This window comes from Nelusetta ayraudi, unplaced genomic scaffold (genome assembly GCF_046127955.1).
Source record: "Nelusetta ayraudi isolate G7.1 ecotype Tasmania unplaced genomic scaffold, CSIRO-AGI_Nayr_v1 ptg000008l, whole genome shotgun sequence".
Lineage (NCBI taxonomy): Eukaryota > Metazoa > Chordata > Actinopteri > Tetraodontiformes > Monacanthidae > Nelusetta > Nelusetta ayraudi.
Genome location: NW_027466058.1, coordinates 5,652,501 through 5,673,153, shown reverse-complemented (window position 1 = coordinate 5,673,153; position 20,653 = coordinate 5,652,501). Strand labels below are relative to the sequence as shown.

At 46.6% G+C, this 20,653-nt stretch overlaps 1 protein-coding gene across 2 annotated transcripts in view; it reads left to right on the top strand.

Moving 5' to 3' along the window:
• Positions 1–20,653, top strand: part of LOC142883767 (striatin-like) — a 32,898-nt gene that overhangs the window by 8,103 nt on the left and 4,142 nt on the right. Inside the window, exons 2-15 of one of the 2 annotated variants that reach the window (XM_076018946.1) lie at positions 5,065–5,168; positions 9,576–9,649; positions 11,830–11,908; positions 13,710–13,874; positions 14,005–14,143; positions 14,232–14,412; positions 15,693–15,803; positions 16,896–17,045; positions 17,639–17,775; positions 18,749–18,924; positions 19,608–19,655; positions 19,772–19,893; positions 19,998–20,165; positions 20,260–20,400. In XM_076018946.1, coding sequence (XP_075875061.1) covers positions 5,065–5,168; positions 9,576–9,649; positions 11,830–11,908; positions 13,710–13,874; positions 14,005–14,143; positions 14,232–14,412; positions 15,693–15,803; positions 16,896–17,045; positions 17,639–17,775; positions 18,749–18,924; positions 19,608–19,655; positions 19,772–19,893; positions 19,998–20,165; positions 20,260–20,400 — 1,795 coding nt within the window. The remainder of the gene's footprint in view (positions 1–5,064; positions 5,169–9,575; positions 9,650–11,829; positions 11,909–13,709; positions 13,875–14,004; positions 14,144–14,231; positions 14,413–15,692; positions 15,804–16,895; positions 17,046–17,638; positions 17,776–18,748; positions 18,925–19,607; positions 19,656–19,771; positions 19,894–19,997; positions 20,166–20,259; positions 20,401–20,653) is intronic. The other variant, XM_076018947.1, reaches the window with a different exon arrangement.

Genomic DNA, 20,653 nt, shown 5'->3' with positions numbered 1-20,653 from the left:
TCCCACCGAAACTCGATCTGATCTTATTGCACTACTTACTGTCTGTGTGATTGTGTCATCGGTGCGTTTAAAAAGGGCCACGGTTTCACTTTCTTCAGCCTTCTGTGACTGCGAGGACCTGAAAATGCAATGAAGCCTTTTTTTTCTCCCCGCTCGGATTGAACCAAGAAGTGAAAACCTCAACACGAATGAAATGAATGTGAACGTTTGGGTACAGTTTTGAAGTAGTTCATTGCAGGTGAGGGAGGAAAAACCAAACCGGTCTGGATTTGTTTGGAAGAGGACGCTAGTTGGAACTATTCAGCCCCGAGTTGCATCCCTGCTTCTTGACTTTGTGGAGAAGCGGCAGCGTTCAATTCCCACCGTCTTCGTCGTCTCCCTCGCTGCCTCCTTTTCCTGTGTCTGAAAAGCCCTGGGCCCTGAAAGGATGCCCCGCGGCTGCGCGTCTCGCACTCGGACAGACGGACAGACAGAGAGAACCCTTATCCAGCGGCCCAATAATGCGGCCAGTGTGAGGCCCGGGGAATTAAATGCTTCCTGTGTCTCTCCCCGTGGCCCCAGTTGACTCATCGCGCTCCTTGCCCAAGGTTAATGTTTGATGGAGGGCCGTCGACGTCGAGCCAGAGATTGCCAGAGCTGCACTCTTTTCCATCTGCAGGGGCCCCCCCCCCTTCACGTGACCGTCGTCTAGTCTGGAGAAGAGAACTCAAAGTCAAAATACCCATCGGTGGGTGCAGATGTGCAGTGCAGAATTAAGTATGATAGAAAATGCGTAACTTATTTATTAGTCTGCGTCAGCGATGATCCGATCATCATCCAGCACTTGTCGACAAATGCCTACAAATTTTGCGTCGTTGTTGATTAATCATTGGTCTTTCTGTTGTTCTCAATTAAAGCTTAGCTGCGGTCATGTGACCTCGGTCATGTGACCTCAGTCATGTGACCCTTATGTGTCTATAACTGCCAGAGCTACTTCCTGTGGGGCAAACAACTGATGAAGGTGTTTGAATGAACACCAAAATGTCTTGTGTTTTTAAATTTGTTCTTTACGTCCGGTGTGTTAGAGTAAAATCCTTTTTCGAAGAACTTCCAACCCGGACAAATGAGTCTCCACAGACATGTTAGCTGTGTAATATTTGGAGAAACTGAGAAGAAACGCCGACATCAGGTGGTTACGTTTTAGATTGCAAGGCCCTTCACTCACCCTCCCTCTCCCGTGCTTGCCAGTGAACTACGGTGGCCTGCGCACACAAACCTGGACACCTTGTCCACGTTCTTCTTTGTTGCTTTGTTTGAAAACGCAAGCATTCTTCCTAAATATGAAACGCGAGGTCAGGCAGGCTGGATTGTCGACTCCACACTGGCTGCCTTAGAAATGTTACGGTTGCAAGATGCAACTATCTGGGAGCAAGACCCTTGCTTTATCTATTATAGATATATAAGAACCATTTTATGGGTAGGAAAACAAAATTGCTTTCATTGTGCTTGCAAGTACACACTTTCATTAATGTAGTGTATGTATGGGCAGTATATTAGGTTTTTACCTCAGATAAAAATCATATAATCAGGCCAAATTTAACACGCTCAACCTTTTAAACTCCATTATTTTGTCTTTCCACAACCGTGGAATCAATTTAATCACCGTAAAATAATTGCGTTGCTGCAAGCCATCGCTGCCGCACTCGTTCCAGTAGGTTTGCGCTCCTCAGTGCTCATTGCAGTTTTCTAAGTGGTGCGCAGCACTGATGAGCCTCCAAGTAAATAAAGGATTCCCGCATAAATAGCAGCAGCATCTAACTCTGTATAACTAATCTGCACCGATCCACAAACTCCCCCCAAGAGATTCCGTGTTGTTGGTGTCTTTAGAGAAGCGGAAGAAGGTCTTTGTACTTCCACCACTGGGAAGTTCATTATTTCTACTTGAACACACCAGTGATTTTCAATTTATTTTATACGTTGAATTTTCTGCAAAACATTCTTTATCTTTTCAGCTTCCAGTTAAATGACATAATCAGGTACGTGTCGTTATGGTTTTTTGAGGCATTTGGAAATGACACTGCATTCATTTACTGGGATTTCGGCCTCATTTACAGTGACTGTGATTATGAGTTCCGCCATGATCGGCCGGCACTACAGTGGAGTTAAAATGTGAAAAAGAGCTGGTTGAAAATGATGGCAAGTTCCCCAAATTGTCCTCAAGAAACCACCAAGAAAAATGATACTAGGCTCAGATAATGACATGCTCGATACCCTAATCAAAAGAGCGCTATTTACGGTTGCGTTTATCTCCAGGACGACAAATGACCTCCGTCAGGCTGTTTGTTGGCTCCCATCATTCAAGTTGGCCCAAAGTTTTTTGGAGGAGATCATAAGATCTGAAGTTAATTCACTGTTTTGTTTTAGTGCCGTGCATTGTTGATTCAACTCAGCTGGGAATCATTGTCTAATGAACCCTCATTAAGTATTTGTAGACGGGAGTATTTGCATGCGATGGAGAGCTTCGGTGTCCCCAGGCAGCTGTCCTCACTATTATTTGGACGGGAGCCACTTCTGAGAAAAGTTATTTTGGGAGTTTGGCCGTCCAGCCTATTCTAAACAGTCTAGATTTTCCATATGAACATTAAGCTGATGACTTACTTGGATGCCTTCATGGGCAGCCCTGCATATTCACCAAAAACACTACGATTATGCCTTTTTCAGCCTGACCAAGTGGTCACTTTTCCCTCTGACCCCAATCAGAAAACTTTAATTAGTTCCTTTAGGTAAAAAAAAATAAAAGAATACCTGCCATAATAATCCCATTATCATTATAATGCTCTGCTTTTCTATCCCACTGCTACTCATGCAAATGCACCACAGATCTTTTCAGGTCTGTCTAAAGTCGCTGCTGCATTGCTTTCTTTCTTTCCTTTTCTTTTTTTTTACTTTAGTATTATATATTTTTTTAAATCTTTCAGCTTTCAGTGCAAAGTGATGCTACCTCAAGGATGTCGGGGGGGGGGGGCCAACATGCATTCTCAGCATTGTTAACCTTGTGGTCAATCCAGAATGCATTAGTAAAGATCCAGCCAGGGCTAGATGCACATAAAAGAGGATGAGTAACAGATTAGGGGCCGTGCAGCTGTAATAGGTGGAGCGATGCACCGGCACCGCTCTCGCTCGCCTTTCTGCAGCATCGCTTCCCGACATCGGACCGTTTCCAGCTCGAACCCCAGTCCGAATGTCCAGGTTGTTTTTTACGAGGTCCTCCCCAGATCCGCGCGTTTTCGAAGAAGCTGCGTTATTAATTCGAGACAGATTGAAGAGCCGCACTGACTCATCGCCGCCGCGTGAAAGTGCGACGCCTGCCCACTCGAAAACTCGCACTCGTCCTCCGCATTGTAGGGCGACGATCCAGGGAAGCGCTCAGCCGCAGCTCCTTAGAAATTCTGAATTTGAATCATCCCCCATAATAACCCGGGCCCGGGATTTACATTCTGAGAGGAAAAAGCTCGGAGGTGTTAAAAGGGCCCTGATTCGGAGCCCAGCGTGCTTCTTTTAAAAAAAGATTCTTGTGTAAGGTGGATCAGCCGCTCTAATCTTGGTGGAACGGGCGGCGCATACTGTATGTGTACTGCTAATCACGGAGTCCATATTCGAAGAGGCGCAGATTTGTCCGAATGTTTCATTTGATAAAGTAGAAGTCCTATGACAGCAAAAGTTTATTGAAGCCTTTTTTAACTTAAAGGTCCAGTCTGTAAACATTAAAGGAAGCCTGCCTGACTGTGCGTTTCGTAATTAGGCCACTGTCAGGTAGGCTTCCTTCAGAAACGATGGTGCAAATACCCTCTAACTGGGAGCGAGACCCTTGCTCTATGTAGATTCTTATATATATGAGAATCTAATATATAGGAAAACCAGATTACTTTTATTGTACTGCTAGAATACACTTTTAATAATGCATTTATTGGAAATATTTTAAGCTTTTACCAATAAAAAAAAAATCATAAATCAATCCAAATTTGAAACACTGAACCTTTAATAAGCGATATTTGAAGTAAACTCTACCCCTTTCCCGCAACATATTACAGAATATTCTAAATGTAACTGAGTGAAGCTGATTCACACATCTTTTTAAGACTGGCGCCTACCTGTTTCATTGGCTGCAGTCTTTGGTTCGCACTGCACTAAAGTAGGAGCCAAAAAAAAAGAACTAGTACTGCCTCTGATAATCTGTTAATACCAAAAATAAAAACTGTGTTTGATTGTGAATCCAAGTGTCACCAACACCTCTGAATGAGGAAAAAAAGAAATCAAATAAATAATCCCCTCGGTGGACACCAGTGAGCCTGGCTCTGGTTCACTACGGACCAGCAAGCAGAGCTCAGTCGGCAGAATCACACCACGGTTTTCCCTGAAACGCGTTGCGACGATTGGAATCATTATGTGTCCGATCCTGGCGATCCTGGGAGGGGGATGCAACCTGACGGCGCGCCCACGGCCCGCTCTGTCTGCCGCAGCCGCTCTCATGACGGTCGCTAGCGCGGTGGTGTCCAGCAATGTAACGTATTGCTGACTCAGACCGAGTGCGTCAACAGCTGCTGCCTGTTACTGAAGAGAGACAGCGGTGCGCAGGCGGAGGGGACTGTAGAGTTGTGTGTGTGTGTGTGTGTGTGTGTGTGTGTGTGTGTGTGTGTGTGTGTGTGTGTGTGTGTGTGTGTGTGTGTGTGTGTGTGTGTGTGTGTGTGTGTGTGTGTGTTGTCCTAAAATAGATTAGTGCAGATTGGCCTTTTATTTCCCATCATGCCACACGTATTGATTTGACATCAGCCTATTTCTGTCCCGCCAGAAGCTCTCGCTCCGGGATGTTTTGTTCTCTCCCTCTTTTCACTCCCCGCCCCCTCCAACCAAAACCGCTTTTTTTCCAAGTCTTTGCAAACCAGCTCTTATCAAAGACGTCAAAAGCTGTGGCGGAAACATCGACTCTATTTATAAAGCCCAACGCTCTAAATCTCCCGCTTTAAAAACACACAGAGTGACAATCGGTTTTTTTTTAATTATTTTTTTTCTTCTCTCGTTTCCCAGGCCCAGATTGCCTTCCTGCAGGGGGAGAGGAAAGGCCAGGAGAACTTGAAGAAAGACCTCGTGCGGAGGATCAAGATGCTGGAGTACGCACTCAAGCAGGAGAGGTAAATGCCTGTTCAGCCCACCCGCAGCACACAAGAATACCCCAGCTAGCCCGCTACAACCACAGGGTTGTGGATGCTGCTATAAATAATGATATAAAAAAAACACTTGTCAGCCACTAGGACCCTTGGCATCCTCCAGTTTGCATTCCGAGCGCACTGTTCTCAGCCCAAGTAGCCGTTCCCCAAGGCGAGCTCCAGACGAGATTGCGTTTGCATGAGTTCCACATTTGCCATTGCCGGCGCTGCATCATCCCCTCCTGAAAGATGCGCGAGACTGGCTGACTGTCGTCTTACTCCACTGAGATAACGGCGTGGAGTTGTCGGCTCAGGACTATCCCAGTGTCAGTAGCAGGGATGTATTTCAGGGATGCTCTGGGGATCGTGCCGTCAGGAGGTTCTGCTGATTCCGGCCGACGGATTATTTACTGCAGGGGTGGACAAAGTCGCGGGCCAACGTTGATGTTTATTGAAAAAGATCTTCCTCCAGATATGACAGTGAACCTTTTTAGATGGACCCCAGCCGGTTTTGCTTCAACACTGAATATGAAACAAGCAAAGCATGCAAAATCATATTTCAAATAAAAAAAACCATCAAAATAAATAAAATGTGAATAAAAATCATATGCCTTATTTTTACTTGCATTTTTATCTGATTTAAACTTCTACAATAACCCTTTTCCACATGCTAAAAACATTTAAATAAATAAAAAAAAAAAGCAATAATAAACCTATTAATAACTAATAATACTACGCAACATGCAACCATTCAAGCCCATGCCCTGGTCTAGCAAGAAAACATTAATTATAGTCTGTTAAAGTAGTAAATATTCTGCCAAAATACCAGCAGGGCATTCTGGGATTTGTACGAGTAGCGGCATGTGTGCTGTATAATAGCGGTGGGCCAGCCCTAGCAGTGATTTAATATTGCCTCACGGGCCACATTTTCGAGTTTGACACGTTCACGTTATTTCGACTTTGCTTGTGCCCGGTATCTTATTATTATTATTATTGCAGTTGTGGAGTATTGCTGCTTCACGCTGTGGTGTCCTCCGCACGCAGCAGACGGCACACGTCGTAGACTTTCCCAGGATTGGTTCAGCTTTCCAATCCGATGGGTGCCGTGTGCTAACCGCGCCTTCCGGCACGTCTGCGCTGACGCAGGGGCAGGGAACCACACGGCCAACTGCAGGTCGCACGCCGGGGTCGTGTGTTGTCAGTTACGTGACACTCCGGTCCCAAAGCCAACGTCACTCCTGACTTCTCCCGCAGTGCAGGTTTTGCCCAACTACAGCCTGAGTCAAAGTTTTTTTTTAAAAAAGGACCTTTTTCCAAAGTAGGGATGCAAATGATCGATCAATTCATTATTCGTTAGTTGATTGATCTTATCGATCGATTAACGATTAATTGATAAGCGGTGATTTTTCCTGAGAACCTAAATTTCACAATGAAAAATGTGACATGACATCACATGATTTAACCCTTAAATAATATTGAGGGTCCAATGTAACCCATTTTTAAGTCAGAGAACAGCAAAAACACCCTGAAGTCGACTTCAAATGGGTCACATTTAAACTTTTATTTTTTTAAGTAACTTGTTCTAGATATACAGGTGTACACCACGCCATTTAACAAAAGAAACTGTGTAAAAAAATTCAATTAATTTCGACTAATTTTATTTAATCGATTAAACTCTTAATCAACAATTAATCGATAACCGATTGATTGTTAACATCCCTATTCCAAGGCATTCAATGCCTTAAGATACCTTAAAATGATAGAAACTAACAGTTAAGTGATACTACAGAAAATAGGAAGAAGAGAGTTATTATGTCGTTATTGAATTTTTTGATGTGATTGCTGAATGTAGGCCTACTTTTAAACTTTCAAACTATTTTGAAATATTTTAGTGCTGTCTGATCAGCTGGAGTGTCCCAAATATATTTTCCATTTTCCTCCATCCCCGACACATAGTCCCATCTTTGTTAAAAAACAAACAAACAAATAAATAAAACAACAACGGGATGTTTGTGACTCACGCGTCCAATCATTTAAACCCTGACGCCAGCAAGCCACTTGAGAATTGATCCAGTGACGTCAAACCTCCCCGAGATGCATGGGATGCTTTCATAGGCGTCATCTGCCAGGGCAGATAAGGTTCAGCACAAAACCAGCCACACGCGCAAATTTATTTAAATCTCAGCCCAGCTTTTTGTGCGCGCGCGCGCGCATTGCGTAATTGCGCTGCAACCACGCAGCTTTGTTCGTTGATCATGCTGCTCAAAATGTATACCTCACACAGAAGGATGACGCGTGATCCACCGCTGAGCTAACGGCGGGTGCGTCCGTTCCGTTTCAAAATTAAAATTTCAGGTTCCCTCCCCGTCAGTTTAACCTCTGAATTGAAACGTTTTTTTAATTCCGGTTAGCCGCCTCGTCTGACAGATCACTCATCCCGCCGCCTTACAATCAAACGCACCAGAATTAACATTTAATGTTGCAGCATTAGCCGGGACCAGCTGGGGAAATGGGGTTCTTACTCAGCAGCTATTACGGAGCAAGCGCCGAGTTGTTTGCAGGCCTCTGCTCTCCGTACGAGACACAGCTTGCGCTGCACAGCAACCGTCTGGGTTGGTCTCCTTCGGAATCCCGCGAATGCAAAGTCAAACATTTCTGAGATGACTGAAGGTCTTCCCCCCGCCCCGCCGGAGGGTTTGAGATAATAGAGGAGCGAGAAGCGCGATGAGCAGTGGAATCGGCCGCGGACTGCAGGTGTATTGGGTTGAGCCGGAGGGAGGGTTGGGGGGGAGGGGGGAGGGGTTTGAGGTTTTCTCCAACAGCTCTTGCTGAAGACACATCTGAATATTTCAGGCTCGGGAGTTGTAATTGGAGCCCAGCGCTGTGTGTGTGTGTGTGTGTGTGTGTGTGTGTGTGTGTGTGTGTGTGTGTGTGTGTGTGTGTGTGTGTGTGTGTGTGTGTGTGCGTGTGCGTGTGCGTGTGCGTGTGTACGTGTGTACGTGCTTTTCTCGCGCACACGGCATCACTGTGGACTCGGGGACGACTCTCTTAACGCGGGATTACCACCACTTTCGGCCGGTTGCTAAGCAACAGGTCACGTCTCCGAGGGTAGGCAGCATCAGAAATAGCACTGCCAATGTAGGATGCACCCTATTTAAAATGAATTAGATGTGGATGGGGGTGGCTTGGGGGGGGGGGGCTTCCTCTGAGTCACACAGGGGGAGATAGTGAGGGGTGAGATACAGCTACCAACATATTAGTGACTCCTCCAGTGTGTGTGTGTGTGTGTGTGTGTGTGTGTGTGTGTGTGTGTGTGTGTGTGTGTGTGTGTGTGTGTGTGTGTGTGTGTGTGTGTGTGTGTGTGTGTCGCCATGGGAGGTCCGCATGTACAGGACGGTGTGTTCTTTGTGTAGCAGCAGCATTTTTGCTATGGCAGGTGGCACCACCCAACAACTCCAAATCCATTTAAACCTTGTTTTCAACAGTCCCACAGTACAACAACACACACCATGCCGTTTGTTTTTATTTTTTATTTTTTGCAACTTGTCAACTTGGAGCGATGGCGTTTTTGAATTATTCTTGTCACGATGGACCCTTGTAATGCACCTTTACTTTGATGATTCATTGCCCAGTGTCTGCTTTTCTATTCTTTATTCTGCTTTTCTTCATTTTTCCCACATATTTCTTGTGGTTTAATCCATTACTAGATAAATAATTATTGCAATTGTACCTTCTTTCTCTAAATGATATATTTTTTTCATAAAATAATGTTCGTTTGACCAAACAGATTTCCCCCTTGTGAATCCCTGCAACTCGCGGCAATGATTCTGTCATCAAGATTTATGACGATTAGGGATGCAAATTGTCGATTAATTCATTAGTCGTTAGTCGTTAGTTGAACGATTCATTAATAATGGCCGATTTTTCATGACTACCTAAATTTCACAATGAAAATGTGTAAGGAACACATTATTTAACCCTTAAATAATGTTGAGGGTCCAATGTGACCCATGTTTTACATTAATGAACAGTAAAAAATGCCCTAAACATTATCATCTGACTTTAAGTTGACTTTTAATGGGTCAAATTACAATTTTTTTTTAAAAGTTGTTTAAAAGTAACTTGTTCTAGATATACAGGCGTACACCACGTCATTTGACAAAAAAAACCCTGTCTAAAAAATGTTCAATGAATTGCGACTAATTTAATTTAGTCGATTAAATTCTTAATCGATAATCGATTGTTAACATCCCTGATGATCTTATTGTAATATACTGTAGGTATGTGGGTTGTTTTTTTTAAAAAAGATATTTCTTCAGTTTGTTTCTCACATTTAATCCCACCTGTTCTCTTCTTTCACCTCCTCCCTCCCTCTCTCCCTCCCTCCCGCAGAGCCAAGTACCACAAGTTAAAATACGGGACGGAGTTAAACCAAGGCGACGTGAAGCCTCCAAGCTATGACTCGGGTGAGTGCGCGCCGCCTCCTGCCGTCCTCACCTCGGAGTGAATCACTGTGATTGTGGCGTTTACATACCTTGAGTGTTGCGTGCACCGCCGCTCGTGTTGGATCTTGTCGGTGTCGTAAGGCTCCCAGCTCGCTGCCGCTCCTTGAATGGTGAAAGAAGCTCATTCGTTAACTCGTGTGCAAAACAAATATTGAGCGAGTCAAAGGAGACAGACAACACATCCGATCTGATTGCTTTCAAGTGGTTCATAACAGATTTAAGTAAAGGGGAGAAGGGATTTCACTGCTACACCTTCCTTTTAAATAAATCTTTATTTTTTTAATGTCAATGTTTCTGTCATGAAGGAGTAGTTTAGTCGTGTCTATGGTGATACTTACACTGAATTTCAGTTACTCAAAAACCTGATGGTTTTTCAAGTGTTTCTAATTTTGTCATATTTGTATCATTTTTAAAAACAATGAGAAAAAAACAAATAAAATGATGGCCTACTGTATTAAGACAAGCTTTTAAAACCAATGCAAACTATTAGTTGAATACAACCTGCCAGAAAGCAATCTGAAAGGACGTGCTGTCGTTGTAATTGGAGACTGTTCTCAACATTTAAAAAAATACATATTTATCACATGGCTTATTGTTTGAAGTTGACTGAAACGAGCATTAGACTATAGACTATAGACTCAGACTAAACAGTATTAATCCCTTTGGGATAACTCCCTCAGGGAAATTAACATTTCCAGCAGCACAGATAGAAAAGACAAAAGAGCAAAACACAGATAAAAGAAATAAACAGTAACCACTTAACTTAACATATATATAAAAAAGAGAATGAAATGATAATATGAATAAATATAAAAAGCTGAATGTGGCTTATGTGGTGTATGTAAAGTTAGAATAATTGCACTATGGATGAGGTTACTGCAGCAATGTCCCTTCCTGTGTGTGCATGTGTTGCACACGTATGTGTAGATAGCTAGCTACCTTTACCCTGTTGTTGTTGTTAACAACCAGTACAAGTAATAGGGATGATCATATATATTGTCTCGCCGAATCGCCCCCCCCCCCCCCCCCAAAACCGCGTCGCATTATTCCAGTTTAATTGCCGTCTTGTTTTCAAATCCTCTGCCGTCACGACGCTAGATTGCGACAGTTTTCCCCTCCTCATCTCTATTCATGAGGGCTGTTCAAAGCGGCCGAGCCCTTGAAGTGTTGATGAGTGACGGGAGTCGGGCGGGAGAGGTGTGAAGGGGTGGGGGGGCGGGGGGGAGACTGAGGAGTGGGAGGTGTCGCCTGCGTGGCGGCACGCACCTGCCTGCGCCTGCCCTCAGCCCCTTACGAGTTCAGAAATGACCCAATTTCACCAGGCGGCCGTCCTCGTCTGTCTGACACACACACACACACACACACACACACACACACACACACACACACACACACACACACACACACACACACACACACTTTAATAAACAATACACTCTTACAGAGTCCTCAGCTTTCCAGGAATGGCGCGCTAGCGTCGCCTGATATCACAGTGAGCTCTGAGCCTGGCTGTGTGTTTTCGTCCTGCTGCTGCTGCTGCTGATGAGCCGAGGGAGCGCGCGCGTCGCTCCGGATGCTGAGGGCGCAGCCGCGCATTATTGCTCTTTCTAGAATGTCACGGGACGAGGCTGGATTGGGGCCGCTGCCAGAGCGTCAGGAAATAACAAACGCTTCGTTTTTTTGCGGGGGAAAAAAACACTTTGATTCAGTTTTTCGGTTTGAAGTCGGAGGTTTCAAATCTCTTTTCTTTCCCTCACGGCGGCCTTTACGGGCAGTTTTATTAAGACGACGGCCTTCTAGCATCTATGCTACATGCCTGAAGCTAGTGTAGTTGTTCAAATGGCACATATTTAATAATCCAAAAAATCCTCTGTTTGAGCAGTGAATTAAAAACCACCTTGTAATTTGAATCTCTCTGCTTTTAATTGGCTCTGTCCAGCTGATTCTCTCCTCTCTTTTTTTTCTCCCCTGTCCGTCCTACGAGCAGCCAAGCGCTGGATGCTTGTAGTTGCTAGGACGCTCCGGTGCAGGAATGCTCCGGTCGTATTCGGGGGCGGGGGCGGGCGCACAGTTTTCACAGACTTCTAATTTGTGTCCTTTCTCCCCCCCACCTCCCCTCCTCCCCATCTCCACCCGACCAGATGAGGCCAATGAGAACGAGTCCTCGGGATCGCTCAACAATCAGCTGTCCTGGAAACAGGGCCGGCAGCTCCTCAGACAGTAAGCCAAGCACGCCTCCGTACATTCATCACCGCGTGTGACCCTCGAAGGGAAAAAAAAACAAAGACTAAAGAAGCAGGAGATGTGTCGGCCCCTCGCTGCATCTTCTTTTTAAAGGACACTCTTCCTACTTTTGCCACAATAACAAAGCAAAAAATGCAGACAAGAGCGCCCCCACATGGCCAACCCAATTCCTTGCATGTCTGGCTTTCATCTGCCTTTGGCGTACCCATCTGGCCCAGCGACGCTGACGTTTGTTATCTAATGATGCTCTGTGGGTGTCGTGTCTGTGTTTAAAAATACACCCACAATCCCCGGCACCGAGCAGGCAAACACATCATCTGCCGCGGCCCGTCGCCCACTTAATCAGCACAATTAATAACATCTGGCACGGCGCCGAGGGGAAGATCAATACTGCGCCGAGAGGCTGAGACGTCTCCACGTTCAGTCTCTCATCAACTGGCACTGTTTGGCAGATTTATTCCATCCGTCGTCCCGAAGACAGTCGCGTTGGTCGCATTTTATTTTGAAGTTGCGCATTCGCCACCTGTGTTTTTAAAGAAAATTTATGAGACATGAATCTCACATTGTATTTAGATGCATTGCTTGTTATATCTCAATGAGAGTAAGGCTTTGTCTACATGAGTTAAGCAGTAAAAGGAGTTCTTTAGGCATTTTAGATCCACGCCACTTTTTTTACATTGAAAAAATGACATTTTTTAGCCTAATAGTGCCAATATAGTCACTTCATTGATTTATACTCTCACAGTGTGAAACCCTGGCCTGTTTAGATGCACACAAAGCTGATATCCTGAGAGGAAATGAGGGGGAACATTTCTTTTTAAAGCAGTCACTCCACAATAGAACTTTTTTGAATTTATTTTGAATTTATTTATTTTTTTTAGACCAATTAAGTGAAATTGGATCATTTTCAACATCGCACCTGACACTATGTCACAGTACACTAGTTTGCGGTGGCACAGTGTTTAAAAAACACTGTATTCAGGTTCAAATATTTTTTGTGTGTGTCCTGCCCTGAAATCACTGCACGCTAGTTTAAAATGATCGGCTCCGTGTGTGTCTGTCAACTCAGGCTGTCAGGTGATGTCAGGCGCACGGCAACTAAGGAGGTGGTGATGCAACCTCAGGCCACTTCTTTGATCAATCACATGACTAAAGAGGAAGTAGAAACCTGAATACTGAGAGGAAATATAGTTAATTAAAAAAAAAAAAGCAGGAAAACCATCTGACACATCTAGGTGTGTAAATACACACTGCACATGTGTTGATGATGTCAAGCAATAGAGGCAACTCCTGTCTGTATGCATGCAAACAGTAAAGCAGAGTATTTTGAAAATCCTCACCCTGGATGGATTTTTTTTATTATTTTTTATTTTTTATTTATTTATTTATTTATTTTTTCAAATGTTCTGATTTTAGTCACCTGGTAATTTGAACTGTGTCTATTAAGTGTCCGAACACTTTAAAAAAAGTGCCCAGGTATTAACAAACAAGAACAAAAAAGGACGCCCCCATCAGTCCCTCAGTGAGTGTGATGATTCAGCACTTTACGCTGACGCAGTTGTTTCCTTTTCTGTGTTTCCATCACAGTTTTTGCTCAAAAATAAAAGCCACATTTCTGAAATTTCGACAAAGTACAATTACGATTTGCAGGTGTTTCCGTTGACTGGTGTTTCTCATAAAAAATATTTTTTTTTATAACAAATTCTATCTAAATGTGGTTAGCTAGATGCAGTTTGAATATTGAGTTTTCTTTTTTTTTTTGTGTGTGTTTATCCAGGTACCTCCAGGAGGTGGGCTACACAGACACGATCCTGGACGTGAAGTCCCAGCGGGTCAGGGCGCTGCTGGGCCTCACCAGCGAAGGAGGCGGGAAGACGGGTGAAAGAACCGGCACCGAGCCTCTGGTCAACGGTACAGACGCGACAACAAAGGGCAACAGAGGGTAAATGCTCTCCTCTAAAATTCCAAACGTGATTCCCATCTTTCGGGTTTCTGGACCTCCGGACCGCCCCGGCACTCGGCTAGTGCTAAAGTTGGCCCGGTGTCAACAGAAACGCCCCTCCCCCTTGCAGGAAGGCGGAGCTGTCCGACACCAGCGACGTGCTGGAGGCCTTCAAGTTCATCGAGAACGCCGCCGCGGAGTTCAGCGACGAGGACGAGGACGAGGATGGCGGCGAGGGGCGGGACCGGACCAACGTGGAATCCAGGACGGTGAGGGAGCGCTGCCAGACGAGGGCGCTCTCCATTTGTCTTCTTCTTCTTCTTCCGCCGCTAACCGCTGGTCTCTCTCCGTCTGCAGATCCTGAGAAAAAAGCCCTCCTCCTCCTCCTCCTCCTCCTCGACGACGACGCCCGCCAGCATGGACACCAGCGAGGACCCCGACACGGAGGAGGCGCTGAAGGGCTTCGACTTCCTGTCCAGCCCCGACGAGATGGACACGTCGCCCGAGTCCAGGGGCAACGGGGACGGCACGGACTGGGGTAAGTCCGGCTCACGGTTCCACAGGATCTTCGCCGCTTCGGTTTTTCCTCTCTGTGTTTTTTTTTTCCCCCTCCCCGACTCCTAGGTGAGCGTTTTCGCAGATGAGCCGTCATTCACCAATTCACCGTTGCCGTGGTCATAAATCATACGGTCATGATGTTGTGCGGTGTCCCTGTTTAACCCATAGTCTGTCACCCACTGTGTGTTTCCATAGCCAGTCTGTGAGCAGCGTGTCTCCTCCATCCTGCCCCTGTCTCTTGAGTCCCAGCGGCCCTTGAAGTTAAAACCAAACAGAATGGCCCTTTTTGTCACAAATCAACATGATTTTATAGTAACAATAATAATAAATTTTATTTGTATAGAGCTTTTCAGAAAACTCAGTCACTTTACAGGGCATTTAAAAGATAAAATAAAATCGGTACATTCAAAACAGTAAAACAGTAATCTTGAAGTAAAGCTACGCAGAATGGCCTTTTTTCAATTTGAATGTTTTTGTCGGAAATCAACTGGATTACTTCTTGGATTTGATAGTGAGAGATTTTCAGATGATCGCAATCGAACCGAACCGCAGTGCCAGAACTCCGGCACCCCCAAACCCCCTACACCCCTCCTCGCGTTCAATTAAAAATCCTCATCAGATTTAATGAACGTGCCGTTAGAGCGCTGCTGTGAGTCACTCTGGGCCTCTAATTTCACTCAGGCAAGACGCAGACTTTTGCCTCCCGGCGGCTCTGAATGGCTGCCGAGGAGAATCCGAGGGAGCTTCCTGCGCCTAACGTCACGTCCTGACGCACCGTGTGGAGGAGGGTTTTTTTCTTAGGTTGCGGAAGTGAAACCAGCTACTAATGCGACGACAGATAAAACAAATAGCGGACGGCTACGTTTCTGTCTGCAGTGATGGACGTGACGAACGTCCGAGTCAGAAATCTAGCGATCGCTGTTTGTCACTTCAGTAGCCGAGTCTGCGAGCTTAATAGTCTCGCATTAAGGAAACATCTCGGTGTCCATTATACCAAACAGAGATGCTTTAAAAGCCCAGTGACTTATGGTTTCATACAGTTGGTGATGCGTGTGGCAGCTGGCAAGATGTCTCTGTGTCTCTGTAACATGATTGACATTCACTCGTTTGTAGCTCGTGTCTCTTTCACGCCGCGCGAGCGGGGAAAAAAAAAAAAAAAAAACGACAACAAAAAAAACCCACACAAAGCGGCCGCTGTGGTGAGATATTTTGTGATTTGCTGCCGCTGACCCGAGGCGTTGGTGTTGCTGTCCTGTGTAGAGAAGGACGAGCAAGGCCCCGTCTCTGAGGCCTGGGACGTGGACCCGGGCATGTTAACCAAACTCAAGGAGCAGTACAAAAAGGAGCGCAAGGGCAAGAAGGGGGCGAAGAGTAAGTCCCCCGATAGGTGTTGCAGCCTCTTCCTCATCCTCCTCCTCCTCCTCTTCCTCTTTCTCTCGCCGTTCAGCCCCACTTTCCTTCAAAACAAAAGCCTCAGATTCAACCAAGAAAAAAACAAAAAAATCAAAACCAAAGCACTTCTGCTCTTTATTTTTCCCCTTCACCTTCTTCCTCAGCTCCTCTGTTGTTTTAACGCCTCGGACATGGGCGCCGCCCTCCTCTTCATCTCACTCACCGTCTTCCTGTTGAATGTTCTGCAGCCTGTCGCATGTCGTCCGTTCTGTCCCGTCTCAAATGTTTTCATCGTGACTTTTTATTTTTTTCCCCCCACTTCTTATTTTGCTGCTTGCCGCACTCGTCTGATTCCATTCCAGTCGTCACGACGTAATTATAGCCGCGCGCGCTCGCTCGCACGCCCGCCCACCTCCTCCTCTCTCTATTATGGTGCGCTGGCTGAAGTGACTTGGCTGAACAGCAGAGCCCTCAGGATAACAGCCCACTCCACTCCACTCCTCTCCTCCTCTCTCCCTCCATCCCTCCCCCACTCGCCGCCGCAGGGCTTTTCAATTTAAATTTGGGCTTCACGTTTCGACGCCACAGCCCTCCAACTTTGTTTGTTTTATTCCCCTGAATGAATCAAAAAGTGCGGCGGCTCCTCGTCAAATGGCGCCGCGCGTTTGCGCCTTTGTGTGGACCATCCGTCCAGGCTTCGGGGTTTGTTTTTTTTTTTTTTTTTGTATTTGTGCGCGAGCTAAAAAGAGAAGCAGCCGCCGTTTCTATTTGTCTTCCTCCTGGCAGCCCACGCTCGCAGGTCGTCGCTAAAATTTCTGTCTCTCCCTCCCCGTTGGTCTAACACTCACTTTGCAGCCGGCTTCCTTTCATTTCTCCTCCTCTGCACACTGCTGTCCTTCCCTTTGAGTGGCGCTCTCTTCTCATATTCCTTTCGCCTCCTCGTTTTTCAGCTTGCCTTCGCCGCCTTCTTTAACTCTTAAACGTTTTTTTTTTCCGCCTCCGCTCTTTCGCCGCCGCCCCTCCCACCCCACCCCCCCGCTAACACCTCTAACCTGACCCCCGTCGACGCAGGGCCCAACCGGTCGACGCTGCAGGACCTGCTGGCCAACCTGAGGGACGCCGAGGACCTGTCCCACGTGCAGCCCCCCGCCGCCCCCCAGTCCCAGTCGCGGCCCAGCGCCGTCCGCTTCAACGAGCACGACGGGAACCGCGCTGACGAAGGTAGAGGCGGCCTGTTGAACATCAGGCGATCGTGCAGACGCGCAACTCTGCATTTTGCTTTTCAGACCTCGATACCGCCGGCATTGCCACTGTTTTGGAATCTCCAATCCTTTTTTTCTTGAACAAATGAATGAATGACTAGTGTATTAAAGTTAAGTTAAAGCAATCTGGCACATTATGGACACTCGCAACAAAAAACAACTCTGTAAACAAAACAAAAGCAGGAGGCTGAAGCCGCAGCTTATTCTTGCCTCATCCTATGCAGTCCGTTAGATTGCCTGGAATATTAGTAATACAAAATCAAAAAGGGGGGAAAAAAAGAGAAACACAACAACAACAGCCACATTATTCTTCACAATTGACTCACAATTCAATCATTGTAATCAAGTATTTTGCCCTTCAATATAATTTTCAAACTCAACAAAGATCCACACATTTTCAAATCGTCACTGATCCCATTCCAAAATGTAACTCCCTAAAAAAAAAAAAAAGAAACGCATCAGTATTCAACACTGGATCTCACCTGACAAAATGCAAAGACACTCAGCCCTCTTAACGTGTATTTATTGCATTTATTTATCTTCTCTTCCCAGTCGAGGCGCTGACTTTCCCGCCCACCTCGGGGAAGTCCTTCATCATGGGCGCAGACGAGACCATGGAGAGCGAGCTGGGACTGGGGGAGCTCGCCGGACTGACCGTGGCCAACGAGGCTGACAGCCTGGCTTACGACGTGAGTAGCGATAGGGAGGGTGGAACCCCCCCCCCCCCCCTGACCACCACCACGTGTATGAGGTGGTTTTCCAGTCCCTGCTGCTCAGTATCTGGCCAGAGGGGCCCGGAAACCATCTGTGGGTCGTATTGACTGAGAAAGCCGGAGTGGGGGGGGGGAACCCAATCAATAGATACAGCATGATGTGCTCCTCTTCTGTAACCCGACATCTGGGCCTTGTTTTTAATCTTGCTATTTCAGTTGCAGTTGCAGTTGCAGCATCTGCCACAGTGTTTAAAATGCCATTATTTGGCGTTTTGGTTATTAGCCGTTCGTCCTCGCCCCCCCTCCCTCCGTACTGCAATGAGCTTTTCTCCACCTCGTCGTCAGTCACCTTTGACCTCTGCATTCAACACAGGTCGCTAGTTTGAAATGAACTCGCGGCTGAAAAACAATGTTTTGTTGACTTGGTTCTGAACACGCTAGAATATATTTACCGGCTAAAGGTCGGTTGTGAATTTTGTTTTGCTTTTTTTTTTTTTTTGTATTTATTTATTTTTTCATTCATTCTCTTTATTACTATTATTATATATAAATATTTTCCAATTTAATTGAATTGTATTTCCTGTACCTTATGACATAAGGAAAAAAAAAAAATTATGATTGCCTCATGAGAAACATGTATCCAACTCGATGTACTTTGTGCAATAAAAAGAATATTGAAAAAAAAAAGAAAAAAGGGGGTCAGTCGTGAACCCCCCGACTGTGCTGTAATAAGCAGCATCAGTCAGTGCAGCCCTGGCACTCTTTCATTGGTCATCAGTTTCATGCGAAAACCAGTTCAGGAGGAGACTTTGATGTTTCCGTGGAAGCGATTCCATCTGCGTTCTAATTGCAATTTGCAAGCGTCATCCCAGTTTCCGAACGGCTCCTTTGAGCCGCCTGCCGCTTGTTTTCCTGATGCGTGCCGCGCTGACGAGGCGTCTCCCCGCAGATCGGCAACAACACGGACGCCATGAGAAAGACGTGGAACCCCAAGTTCACCCTGAGGAGCCACTTCGACGGCATCCGCGCTCTGGCGTTCCACCCCGTCGAGCCCGTCCTCGTCACCGCCTCGGAGGACCACACGCTCAAGATGTGGAACCTGCAGAAGACGGCGCCCGCCAAAAAGTAGGACTGACTCACAGATTCCCCCGCGCACGGCGGAAGATTTCCACGTCTTGTCTCTGTCGATTCCTCCCTGTGCTCCGTCATTAACGGACGCTCTGAGTTTGTTTCGCCGGAATCAAACGCACTCGAAACCGTCCCCGGTCGCCCCCCTACCCCCACCCCCCCCGGAGGAGCTGACAGCAGTCTGTTGTGCTCCTCTCGTGATGTCACACTTCACATGTCTGCAGCCCACACACAGTCTGGAAGTCCTCTGATGTGTTCATCATTTTGAATGATGTCCAGACTATTATGACCAGGATGATCAGCAACAGAAGTACAGGAGAATGCTCTTCTCCTCAGTTAGTGTGGGCTGTTCTAGTGCAGGGGTCAATGAACCTCTTAGAACCTGAGAGCCACTTCATGAGTAGTGAGTCATACGAAGGGCTACACTCTCCTGGAATAACACATTTTAGCCTTCAGTTATGTATTCTGATTAATAATAGTCACGCATGTGAAGACACTGATCACAGTAATTATCAACAATGTCCTAACCAGGTTGGATCAGATTACCTGAAGTTGTGCTATTTTTACAACAGGCCTGCGGGCGACTCAGGGTCCTTGGGTCTTGTTGGTGACCCCTGGTGACCCCTAGTGCCCCTGCTCTAATGATTTGCATTATTATAATGATAATTCTTTGTCTGCAGGAGTGCATCTCTAGACGTGGAGCCCATCTACACATTCAGAGCCCACAGGTAAAAAAGATAAAGTGCCGCCTGATTTAAAAAAAAAAATATATATATATATATATATATATATATATATGTACCAAAGTGAAGAGTTGGGACGTTAATCCCGATTTGAACCACAGGGGGGCAGTGCTGAGCGTGGTGATGAGCAGCACGGGGGAGCAGTGTTTCAGCGGGGGTGTGGATGGAACCATCCAGTGCTGGAACACCCCCAACCCCAACATCGACCCCTACGACTCCTACGGTAAAGTAGCGCCGCCGTCCCTCCTCTTACGTAAATGTGTCACGTCGAAGGTCAAAGGTCGACGCCCGCTGACCCGCTCCTGGTCCCTGCTCTGGTTCTCGCAGACCCGTCGATGCTGCGAGGGGCGCTGTGCGGACACACGGACTCGGTGTGGGGCCTGGTGTACAGCAGCGCCCACCAGCGCCTCCTCTCCTGCTCGGCTGACGGCACGGTGAGGCTGTGGGACGCCAACACCACCGCGCCCGCCCTCGCCGTGCTCAACGAAGACAAAAGTAACCAAGAGCTCCCGTCTCGGCCCTCTTCCCTTCCCCGCGTCCCGCTTTGTTCTCTGCTGGCTAACGGGACCGTTGCTTCTCCTTTTGCAAGAGCTCGGAGTTCCCTCCTCCGTCGACCTGGTGTGCAGCGAGCCGGCCCACCTGGTCACGTCCTTCACCGACGGCCAGATCGGACTGTTCAACATGGAGACTCGTCAGCTGGTGCTCAGCCTGGAGTCCACCTCAGAGCCAGGTGGGCTTCTGGCGGACTGTTTTGTTTTTTAGCTGTCTTATTAACCTTTGTGTACAGAGACCTTTGCTGTGTCTCAACTCAGGGTCTGCATCCTTGAAGTGCGCATTGTGAAAGGAAGTTGCGTCATCGCACTGCGCGAAGGCTTGTCCCAATTCCCGAGGGTGCTTAGGACGCTCAAAATACGCACTCGTTTTAGCCGATTCCAAGGATGTGTATCCCATGATGCTTTGCGTGCTGCTGCAAAGCATCATAG